General features: G+C 44.8%; 1 protein-coding gene across 2 annotated transcripts in view; it reads left to right on the top strand.

Annotated features, from left to right (window-relative positions):
- The window catches only part of edil3b (EGF-like repeats and discoidin I-like domains 3b), a 56,939-nt gene that overhangs the window by 37,937 nt on the left and 6,174 nt on the right, over positions 1–12,828 (top strand). For both annotated transcript variants that reach the window (XM_084325515.1, XM_084325514.1), the window contains 5 exons: positions 2,342–2,455; positions 6,298–6,479; positions 8,523–8,678; positions 10,138–10,282; positions 10,396–10,580. In XM_084325515.1, coding sequence (XP_084181641.1) covers positions 2,342–2,455; positions 6,298–6,479; positions 8,523–8,678; positions 10,138–10,282; positions 10,396–10,580 — 782 coding nt within the window. The remainder of the gene's footprint in view (positions 1–2,341; positions 2,456–6,297; positions 6,480–8,522; positions 8,679–10,137; positions 10,283–10,395; positions 10,581–12,828) is intronic.

The following is a 12,828-nucleotide window of genomic DNA, read 5'->3' as shown; positions in this document are numbered from 1 at the left end:
ACGCCCCCCCAGCTGTGACGGCTCACACATGGACACACCCCCCCAGCTGTGACGGATCACACATGGACACGCCCCCCCAGCTGTGACGGCTCACACATGGACACGTCCCCTCCAGCTGTGACGGCTCACACATGGACACGCCCCCCCCAGCTGTGATGGCTCACACATGGACACACCCCCCCAGCTGTGACGGCTCACACATGGACACGCCCCCCCAGCTGTGACGGATCACACATGGACACGCCCCCCCAGCTGTGACGGATCACACATGGACACGCCCCCCCAGCTGTGATGGCTCACACATGGAACACACCCCCCCAGCTGTGACGGATCACACATGGACACGCCCCCCCAGCTGTGATGGCTCACACATGGACACGCCCCCCCCAGCTGTGACGGATCACACATGGACACGCCCCCTCCAGCTGGGGGGGAACTGATTGTGAATTATGACAGTATGCACAAAAAAAGACACAAACACACATCGGTACACACACACACATTCTCTCTCTCTCTCTATATATATCTCTCTCTCTCTCTCTCTCTCTCTCTCTCTCTCTCTCTCTCTCTCTCTCTCTCTAACCAGGGGGGGCAGATGTAGGGCAGCTCAGGGGTCTCTTGTCCTGAGGCGTGGCGAGGGGGGGGGGCGAGGGCGGGGGGGGGAGTCTGGCTGGATCTGGCCCCTCTTAATGAGGTCACACAGTGGGGATTACCCTGGTGATGTCATTGCCAATACAACACATATGTGGGCATGATGAATTATGACACCACACACACACACACATGCACACACACGCACGCATGCACACACACACACACACATACTGTACACACACAATGAAATGGCCTACAGATGTATTCTAACTCTCTGAACTAGTCCTTTTTACTTTAAGAGCCCACCCAGGAATCACTTTATAGAATCTTGTAAATCTCAAAGACGGCTCGATGTAGTTCATCAAAGTAAATGAGCGGAATCACATCTCAGACAATCCCAGAGACCCTTCTACCCGCTGGTATTATACAGTAGCAAATTCTGTCTGGTGTTCCCATCTTAATGCCACCACAGTATGTGGCAATACGGTAAAAGAAGAAGTATATACATTTACCATACAGAATACAAAATATTTTAGTTTATTTGACAATTATAAAAATACAGTACATGTTACAACAAGTCATGCATCTTAAAATGATCATGGATAGCACAAAGTCAGACTTATTTTCATTGTGGTCCTTGGTCTCAGCAGCATATAGTATTTACATAAACATTATCACCAGCCTACAGTTATAGTATATTTACATTTTTTTTGTTAAAAAGTAAAATACAACATTATTAACAAAATATGTACATATCTCATACACTAAAACAGGAAGCCTCCTGAGTTATTTTTTAGGAGCCATTTCCTAACGTTCACCTTGAAACTACACAGGTTCAAGCCCTGTTTGAGGGTCAAAGGCAACTCATTCCACTCCTGTGCTCCTGTGTCGAGCAAATAAGCACCGTCCCATCTGTGTTCTCCACCTTGGAGGATGAGCTCTGTCCCATCTGTGTTCTCCACCTTGGAGGATGAGCTCTGTCCCATCTGTGTTCTCCACCTTGGAGGATGAGCTCTGTCCCATCTGTGTTCTCCACCTTGGAGGATGAGCTCTGTCCCATCTGTGTTCTACACCTTGGAGGATGAGCTCTGTCCCATCTGTGTTCTCCACCTTGGAGGATGAGCTCTGTCCCATCTGTGTTCTCCACCTTGGAGGATGAGCTCTGTCCCATCTGTGTTCTACACCTTGGAGGATGAGCTCTGTCCCATCTGTGTTCTACACCTTGGAGGATGAGCTCTGTCCCATCTGTGTTCTCCACCTTGGAGGATGAGCTCTGTCCCATCTGTGTTCTACACCTTGGAGGATGAGCTCTGTCCCATCTGTGTTCTACACCTTGGAGGATGAGCTCTGTCCCATCTGTGTTCTCCACCTTGGAGGATGAGCTCTGTCCCATCTGTGTTCTACACCTTGGAGGATGAGCTCTGTCCCATCTGTGTTCTCCACCTTGGAGGATGAGCTCTGTCCCATCTGTGTTCTACACCTTGGAGGATGAGCTCTGTCCCATCTGTGTTCTCCACCTTGGGAGGATGCAGGTTTGCTAAACTAGATCTGGTTCTGTGGCTGTGTGATTCCCTAACATTAGGAAAATAGTTGCTAAAATATTTGGGGGCCAATATATAATATAATATGGTCAATAGATAGTCTTAAGCATAAAATCAAGATGAAGTTATTTTACAGTAAAGGACAGATAAGTGTTGTTTATGGATGGTATGGTTTTAATTACCGTCTTTTTTTGTGTTCATTCCAGATGTGAATGAGTGTGAGAGCAACCCTTGTCAGAACAGAGGCGTGTGTACGGATCTGGAGGCCAGCTACACGTGTGTGTGTCCCGGAGAATACACAGGCCGCAACTGCCAGTACAGTGAGTGTTTCATTCTCTCTTATTTACTATAAGGAGGTGTAGTCCTAGGATGGCTTAGAGTAGATGACAGAGTACAGCAACTTGCAATGGGCCTGGTCTACAAGATACACTACACCACTAAGGTACCCATGTACATGTCGAAATACTTCCCAAAGGTCCGTGAATTCCATGACCACAACACCAGAGGGAGCTCCACAAATCATGTTAAACCCAGATTCGGCTTGTAATGGGAATTCTCTAAGGATTTAAACGATGAGCCGTTTACAAATCATTCTGAGTCACGATTTATAATAATAAGAAGGTTTATTAACAAATAATAATAGAAAGGTGATTAACAAATAATAATAGAAAGGTGATTTACAAATAATATAGAAAGGTGATTAACAAATAATAATAGAAAGGTGATTTACAAATAATAATAGAAAGGTGATTTACAAATAATATAGAAAGGTGATTAACAAATAATAATAGAAAGGTGATTTACAAATAATAATAGAAAGGTGATTTACAAATAATATAGAAAGGTGATTAACAAATAATAATAGAAAGGTGATTTACAAATAATAATAGAAAGGTGATTTACAAATAATATAGAAAGGTGATTAACAAATAATAATAGAAAGGTGATTTACAAATAATAATAGAAAGGTGATTTACAAATAATATAGAAAGGTGATTAACAAATAATAATAGAAAGGTGATTTACAAATAATAATAGAAAGGTGATTTACAAATAATATAGAAAGGTGATTTCCACGTGGCCACGTCGAAAGGGCAGGCCGTGAGTCAGAGACAAGTCTGTTAACACTTGGTCTGGCTCAGGTCTGACCCAGAACGCTGTCCACATGCATGTCAAATACACAGTTGCCAGACATAACAATATATCAGATATGATGACTTAAGGTAAGCAGAATGGTTTTCTCAGAAACTGGAAACAGACAACAACTCTGTTATGACTAGGAAGATGTCAAAGTGCTCTTAAAGAGACATACACACATTAACCAGTGTAATGGGAATTCTCTAACCTTGGGTTATGGCTCTGAAGAAACACAATCCCGTGACCTATAGTCTGGGCCTTTATAATAGAATACTCTGTGTGTCTTTCTTAGTGTAACAGTCTGTAAAATGATAAAACAACACAGATCCATAATGACATGATAATATATTCCACGACAAGCTCAAACAAGGGACTAAGCACGTTTTGCAATTATGCCACAATAATGTGGAACGCCCTACCCACAGCCGTAAAATAATGTGAATCCCTACCCACCTTCAAAACCGCTCTCAAAGAGCACCTACGGGTGGCTGCAATTAGAAACTGGCCCTGGTAAATGTCCAAATACCCCCCCCCCCCCCCCCCCCCCCCCCCCCACCCACCCAACCCCCTCCAATGTACAGTTTCTTCCCCTTCGGATGTATATATTTTTTTTATGATCTCTTTTTCTTACACAGTACTGTATATTTGTATGTCTTGTATGTCATAAATGTCTTGATGAATTGAAAATGGGGGACCCTGATGTAAACAAGATGAAAGTCTTTTTCTGGTCTGCATCCTCTTAGCAGTTGTTTGTATTGAGCTAGGGCTGACCTTCGAATTTTTTTATTCGAAGCTTCAAAAAAAGAAAGAATTAAAAAAAATGTAAAAAAATCTTTTTTTCATTTTCTTATTTTTTTTAAACTTTTTTTTAATGTTGTGGGACTTGTACAGCACTTTGTTCAACTTTGTCAGTGCTGTAAAGTTTAAACCTTTTAAAATCTTAGACAAACGAAACACTGCTTTCATGAAATATTGTAAGCCGTCATTTGAGGCTTTATAAAAGCAGCACAATGAACACAAATCTGTCAGTGCTGAGTCCGACCTCATCTTAAATAACAGCATTGCTTGTTGTAGTTAGCAAAGAGAGGCAGAGTTGATTTAGCAAAAAAATTATATATATATATATACATATTATATTTTTTAATTTTTTAATTTTTTATAATCGAATTTTATTTTCATGTTCGAATCCCATGACCATCGAACGAAGCTTCGAAGCTTCGAAGTATTTAAGACAGCCCTATATTGAGCCGTACTGTATTGTACCCATTCTGCAATCTGTTAATAAAGTTTTCAATCAATCAATCAATCAGTCTGACGTCACTTTAGTTTCCCACGTGGTCCACCCATATTTTTTTTAAATACAATTATACGTAATTATTTTACGATTAATTGCGAATTGTTTCACCTTGAGCTATAGATTGTGGATGAATACACACAGAAAGGTACACCATGCCAATGTTCATGCTTTATTTGTTTTAAACTAGACAATTTAGAAATGTGTCCATTGGAAATACATTTCAATTTCAAGAGAGGTGGACCGGCCGGAAACAACAATGACGTAACCACTACACCTCCCTATAGACCAGGAAGTAACCACTACACCTCCCTATAGACCAGGAAGTAACCACTACACCTCTGTATAGACCAGGAAGTAACCACTACACCTCCCTATAGACCAGGAAGTAACCACTACACCTCCCGCGTCTATACTTTCCGTAGCCGCATTTCTGGCAGTGAGTGGCAAAAAAAATATAATAATAATACAGGACTTTTTAAAGCTGGTAGTTTTTTAGGGGGGAAAGATTCACCTCTGAAAAGTCCAAATAAAGTATGATGTATCTTTAGTATTGAATACATAAGGTATGATATATCTTTAGTATTGAATACATAAAGTATGATATATCTTTAGTATTGAATACATAAAGTATGATATATCTTTAGTATTGAATACATAAAGTATGATGTATCTTTAGTATTGAATACATAAAGTATGATATATCTTTAGTATTGAATACATAAAGTATGATATATCTTTAGTACTGAATACATAAAGTATGATATATCTCTAGTATTGAATACATGAGGGGTGTTACAAGAGAAAAACTGGATCCCTGGGGTTTGTCGGTCCGGCTCCCACATGCAAAGTTTCGGCGACAGCCGACGTCGAAGGACATCTAACCCTAAAGTCACTCAGCTGTGAAGATGAGGACGAGCCAAAAATACTCCTTGGCCAATTTTGAAAAACACCTTCAGCTTTTTTGTTGGTGCTTGCCAGTGGCAGTACAGCTCAAGGAAGTAAAGGAGAGCTAGAGGGAGGTTGCTGCTCTGCTTCTACCAATGATGTCTTTGCTAACATCCCAAATACACCTGATGTTGTTTTTGTTGACACCAGCCACAAGGAGGTGCTAATCTTACAAGTAGGCTGTGCCTTTGACCTGTACATGGACCAGGCTTTCCAGGACAAGTATATAAAATACCAACCATTGCTCGATGTGATAATAACCAGCCTTGGGTACAAGTGTATATAAATGCACCATGAGCGGTCTGAGAATTGCTGCAACGTCAAAGTGAAAAGCCAAACAAATAGCCAAATATTGCTCTGTCTCAGTTACTATTGGCAGCTTAGCCGTGTGGAGAAGGAGGTGCTATGTGTACCCTTAAGTGTTCAGTGCTGCTTGCCCCGATACATTTGATTCCCTGTTTATGTAATATAATGTGTGGAACCAAATAAAGTATTAAAATGTGCGTGTGCGTGCATGTGTGTGCGCGTGCGTGTGCATGTGCGTGTGTGTGTGTGTGTGTGTGTGTGTGTGCGTGTGTGTGTGTGTGTGTGCGTGTGCGTGTGCGTGTGTGTGTGTGTGTGTGTGTGTGTGTGTGTGTGCGTGTGTGTGTGTGTGTGTGTGTGTGTGTGTGTGTGTGTGTGTGTGTGTGTGTGTGTGCGTGTGTGTGTGTGTGTGTGTGTGCGTGTGCGTGTGCGTGTGTGTGTGTGTGTGTGTGTGTGTGTGTGTGTGTGCTCCTCCTGCAGAGTGCTCGGGGCCTCTGGGTCTAGAGGGAGGCCTCGTCTCCAGCAGCCAGCTCTCCGCCTCCTCCAGCCACAGCACCGTGTTCGGCCTGCAGCTCTGGCTCCCCCAGCTGGCCCGCCTCAACAGGAAGGGCCTGGTCAACGCCTGGAGCTCTGCGGAGGGCGACCGCTGGCCCTGGATACAGGTATATACTGTAACACACAGACTGAGACCAGACCGCTGGCCCTGGGTACAGGTAGATACTGTAACACACAGACTGAGACCAGACCGCTGGCCCTGGATACAGGTAGATACTGTAACACACAGACTGAGACCAGACCGCTGGCCCTGGGTACAGGTAGATACTGTAACACACAGACTGAGACCAGACCGCTGGCCCTGGATACAGGTATATACTGTAACACACAGACTGAGACCAGACCGCTGGCCCTGGATACAGGTAGATACTGTAACACACAGACTGAGACCAGACCGCTGGCCCTGGATACAGGTAGATACTGTAACACACAGACTGAGACCAGACCGCTGGCCCTGGATACAGGTAGATACTGTAACACACAGACTGAGACCAGACCGCTGGCCCTGGATACAGGTAGATACTGTAACACACAGACTGAGACCAGACCGCTGGCCCTGGATACAGGTAGATACTGTAACACACAGACTGAGACCAGACCGCTGGCCCTGGATACAGGTAGATACTGTAACACACAGACTGAGACCAGACCGCTGGCCCTGGATACAGGAAGATATTGTAACACACAAACTGAAACCGGAAGCTTCTACATTTCTTTCCTATTCCCCACCTAGACTAATTGTGCTGCCATTTTGTCCGGGGGGCTCTCTCGAAAAAGAGATAATGGTCTCGAGAGACTATCCTAGTAAAAATAAAGGTAAAAAAAAATAAACAAAAACATACATTAGGCTACATACTGTATTATGCACACGCACAACCATGTTTCCTTGTGTCCTTATGTTTACATTCTTTCTCTAACTCCTCACCCTAACCCTAAACATAACAACTACATCCATAACCTAACCGTAACCCTAACCTTAACCACTAACCTTAACCACTAACCTTAACCACTAACCCTGAAATAGTTACATTTTGGGGCCTGGGTGGCCAGTGTCCCCACAATGATAAAAACGTATTATCGTTTCATCACTTGTGGGGACTGTAAAATATCTATCTATCTATCTATCTATCTATCTATCTATCTATCTATCTATCTATCTATCTATCTATCTATCTATCTATCTATCTATCTATCTATCTATCTATCTATCTATCTATCTATCTATCTATCTATCTATCTATCTATCTATCTATCTATCTATCTACCTACCTACCTACCTACCTACCTACCTACCTACCTACCTACCTACCTACCTACCTACCTACCTACCTACCTACCTACCTATCTATATCTATCTATTGTAAAAGGACTATGAAACAGTGTCTACAATAGGCCATATCTACAGGTTTAGGTTCCATGGTAACCGGCATTCCATGTCGAGGGAGGGCCAGGAACTCCTAAGTTTTGATATATAGGACAGACTCACTGGACAGACGGGAGCTTCTTGAGGCGAACTGCTGGACAGCTAACTGGACCCGCCAGTCTGTCTGGCATTTCGTCTTATGTGGACTCACTGGCTCGAGAATATATTCTGTTGTCTGTTATTTTTCTGCATCAACTGCTCTGTTTATTATTAATACTTTTGCCTAATAAAACTATAAAAGAAATCCACATATGAATAGAACTAAATTATTTGTCCCAATGGATCCCCCTCTATCAAAGAGGATCTGAGCATGGTCGGAATGCCCGACAGGACACAACAGTATAAAAACATACATTGTGGTGACCTATATTAAGAGACATTCACCAAGGTGGGCTTGTGCCTTTAAGAGTGTGGGTTGTACTGGTTAGGGTAAAGGTTAAATGCCACTTCCGGTTCCGGGTGATGTTTGTTGTTATTGTAAATGCTATGTGCAGGATAAGTAAAGTACTCAACTCGACCTACGTCTCTGGCTCACTACTTTCTTATCGCCACAACATACACAAAAAACACAGTAGTCACATTCGCCCTCGTTCACACATTTATGGATGAAATGGATTAGACAATTCATTATAATAATATTATTATTATATTATATGAATTATATATATACATTCATATACGTTTGTTGTAGTTTTAACCTCTGACCCCTGTGCTGGTGTGTGTCCAGGTGAACCTGGGCCGACCGATGCGTGTGACGGGAGTGATTACCCAGGGTGCTCGCTGCCTGGGCGTCCCGCAGTTTGTCAAGTATTTTAAGGTCGCTTATGGAAACGACGGGAGGACCTGGAGAATAGTGAAAGTCAAGGGAAGCCCTAAGGACCGGGTGAGGCTGCATTATCACTTGTGAATACTGTACAACTTGGAATTTAGCATATATTTAGAGTTTTTGATGAATGAATGACGTTTATTTTTCGGTCTTGTTTACAGATAAATCAAACACACCTGTGTGGACTTACAAAAAGAAAATAATAATAAATCACAAATATACATATTCAAGGCAAGCTCACACACAAAATCCAAAATCAACGACAGAAAAAAGGGAATAGGCTGAAGCACATGCTTATTTTTGCCTATCCTTTACAAATTCTTAAAAACTAAATATATAAAAAAATATATATATAATTTAAATATGCTGCAAGATATATTTTTTTTAAAGAAAAAACAAATGTTTGATGTTTTACTCAAAACTGTACTCCGGAATAATTTTATCCTTTAAGGCTTTTTTAAATCTCCCCTGAGAAGTACACAACTTCAACCCGTCATTAAGGCTATTCCATAATTTAACCATAATTGAAACACATCTAGCTTTTACATTAGTTCTTACCTTTTTACATGTTTAAGAATACATAACCCTCTTAAATGATACTTTCCTTCTCTTGGTTGAAAGAGACATTGAATACAAACTGGTAGGCTTTTATTCTTAGCATGAAAAATTATTTCCAAGGTTTTTATGTACACCATATCTACACACGACTTTATGAATAATGGATTTGTCGATTCAAGGTAACTAGCTTTGTTTATTATTCTAATAGCTCTTTTCTGTAGTTTAATAATAGGATCTATATTTGTTTTATAATGCTCTATGAGAACTTGAATGAAGGCTTACAAAATGTGCTATTACATGATCCTGATGGTGGCAGACTACTCCTTTAAAACGATCACATGATCCTGATGGTGGCAGACTACTCCTTTAAAACGATCACATGATCCTGATGGTGGCAGACTACTCCTTTAAAACGATCACATGATCCTGATGGTGGCAGACTACTCCTTTAAAACGATCACATGATCCTGATGGTGGCAGACTACTCCTTTAAAACGATCACATGATCCTGATGGTGGCAGACTACTCCTTTAAAACGATCACATGATCCTGATGGTGGCAGACTACTCCTTTAAAACGATCACATGATCCTGAGTGCTAAAGCAGTGCTTTATTTGGTCATTGGATCAGAGTCTTTTGTGTGTGTGTGTGTGTGTGTGTGTGTGTGTGTGTGTGTGTGTGTGTGTGTGTGTGTGTGTGTGTGTGTGTGTGTGTGTGTGTGTGTGTGTGTGTGTGTGTGTGTGTGTGTGTGTGTGTGTGTGTGTGTGTGTGTGTGTGTGTGTGTGTGTGTGTGTGTGTGTGTGTGTGTGTGTGTGTGTGTGTGTGTGTGTGTGTGTGTGTGTGTGTGTGTGTGTGTGTGTGTGTGTGTGTGTGTGTGTGTGTGTGTGTGTGTGTGTGTGTGTGTGTGTGCGTGCGTGCGTGCGTGTGTGTGTGTAAACTCCTGGTCTCCTTGTTCCAGGTGTTCCATGGAAACTCTGACCACAGTTCCCCCGTGGCCGCCTCCTTCTCTCCACCGGTGGAAGCCCAGTACATCAGGCTGTACCCTCAGGTCTGCAGGAGCCACTGCACGCTGCGTATGGAGCTGACGGGGTGTGAGCTCACCGGTCAGTCACAGCAGACAGAGGCCCCCATTATAATATATATATATATATATATATATACTGTATATAGATAGATAGATGGATATATATATATATATATTGCATCCTCTCTTCAGGTTGCTTGGAGCCGTTGGGTCTGAAGGCACGCCAGGTTCTGGACTCCCAGGTGTCGGCCTCCTCCGTGTACAGGACCCTGGGCCTGGGCCTGCTGTCCTGGGGGCCGGAGCAGGCCAGACTGGACCAGCAGGGCAAGGTCAACGCGTGGAGCGCCGCACGCAACGACCAGAGACAGTGGATACAGGTACAGAGAGGGGGGATGGATGGATGGATGGATGGATGGATGGATGGATGGATGGATGGATGGATGGATGGATGGATGGATAGATAGATACTGTAGATACTAGAGTGTGTTTGTGTGTGCACATGTTGGTGTCTTTATATGAACCCTTTCACTACCACACTACAGAAGGTTAACCTTTTCACTACCACACTACAGAATGTTAACCTTTCACTACCATACTACAGAAGGTTAACCTTTCACTACCACACTACAGAAGGTTAACACTTTCACTACCACACTACAGACGGTTAACCTTTCACTACCACACTACAGACGGTTAACCCTTTCACTACCACACTGCAGAAGGTTAACCTTTCACTACCACACTACAGAAGGTTAACCTTTCACTACCACACTACAGACGGTTAACCTTTCACTACCACACTACAGACGGTTAACCCTTTCACTACCACACTACAGAAGGTTAACCTTTCACTACCACACTACAGAAGGTTCTATTTCGTTATGGCTCTGCTCAGCATCATACTTGCACTGTACTTCACTTCGTGCACGTGCACTGAATAAAAAATTCCACCATGTACCTTTACATCCCAACATTCGTCTGGCCACACCCCCATCCGCTTACCTTCATAAGCAGGTGTGTGGTCACCTACTCGCCTCCTTCTTCACTTTCACCACAAGGAAGTGCCTTCGGTAGATCCCCACTTGACGAGGTTGTTAGCTGAAGAAAGTTGAGAGGTGTTTACATTGTGGTTATTTTTTTCTTCTCTCATATTTTCGATAGAAAAACCTAAGTCATAATGTCTACTTCGGGGAGTCGTGTTCGCAACGCTACTCTTCACCAGCGGTTATCCATTTCCGCCTCCGTCGTACGTCTTGGAGCGGGGCTGTTACCTCTCTCGTGGTTGACAGCCACGCCCGGTAGGCGTCCGATGGGTAGTTTGCCTCTCCAAGGAGCTGGTGCACCGGTGCCGTCGCCTGTGCGATGGTCTGGTTCCGGCTCTGGTTCCTCTGTTTCCGGGGGAATCGTCCGCTGTTGGGCGGCCGGTTACCTTGGTTGCAGGGGATTTGAGACGCAAACTTTTTGCGTCGGCTCGCTCCCGTCGCAAGATGGTGGCTTGCAGACGCGAACGGCCCGGTTTTGGTGAGTTGCTGGACTACATGATAGAGGCGGACGGGTTCTTATTTGAAGGCCCGGTGGAGACAGCTCTCCCGCCTGTCCAGGTAACACTGGAGGGGGGTGAGATGTCTCCTTGGGGCGCCTCGTTCGAAGACGTTGGGGAAGAACCTCTGACTTGTCGGCGGAATGCCCTGCTATCAGCCACATCGGAGTGTGGCTCCTTGACCAGTGGTAGCCTGCTGTATGTGAGGGATGCGGGCTCGGTGGAGGAAAGTCTGCAGGGGGAACTGCAGGCTTTGTTTCCCGAGCTCATGGCGGTGGCGGCAGTCGCAAACGGCGTGCCGCTGCCGCAGCCACTGCCTGTTCCTGTCCCTGATGATCTCACATCATAGGCTTCCCCCCCGCCTACGTGCCAGTCACGCGGGTGGCGGGTTTGGTCGACGGTATGAGAGAGGGCGTGCCACGGCTTGATAGGCCGATGGCCGCGCTCCTTTGTCCGGAGGTGGTGTGGGAGCCGTTACGGAAGCCGGTTCCCCAAGGGAAATCGGCGAGGCGGTTGGCATACTGGAGTGACCAGTCATTTATCTCCGGAACACAATCTCTAGCTGCCGCGTCTAACATCGCGCAGCTGGCAAGATTCATGTCCGGGATACTGACGGGCAGCACGGAGCTGACTGATTTACAGCATGATCAGCTCTCCCAGGCGGCAGGAGCTATCCTGCATCTGACTCAGCCGCAGGCTATAGCCGCTGGGAAAGTGCGCGCCCTGGCCACTCTAATCCAGCGCCACCTTTGGCTGGAGCAGGCTCGTGTACCGGAGAAGAAGAGACTTCCACTCCTGATGGCACCCCTCTCCGATGCTGGACTGTTCGGGAAGGCCCTGCAGTTGATGACCTCGACGTGCAGAGAAATGCAGGAGGAACGCTCCGTGCTCCAACCTCATTTTCCCCCTCCCGATGTCGCCGGTGGAGTCAGACGGCTGCCACCGCCACTGCTGGTCCTTCGAAGAAGAAGGCCAGGAGGAGAGAGGGCACCTCCGCTACAGCCGGCCCATCTACGCCCGGAGGCGACGGTAGGGACCGTCGTGACCAGCCGCCGATTGCTTACCGTCCCTCCGGTGCTCCCCGG

This window comes from Notolepis coatsorum (genome assembly GCF_963971535.1).
Source record: "Notolepis coatsorum genome assembly, chromosome: 11".
Lineage (NCBI taxonomy): Eukaryota > Metazoa > Chordata > Actinopteri > Aulopiformes > Paralepididae > Notolepis > Notolepis coatsorum.
Note: the sequence above shows the minus strand (reverse complement) of the source record. Positions and strands in the feature narration are given on the sequence as shown.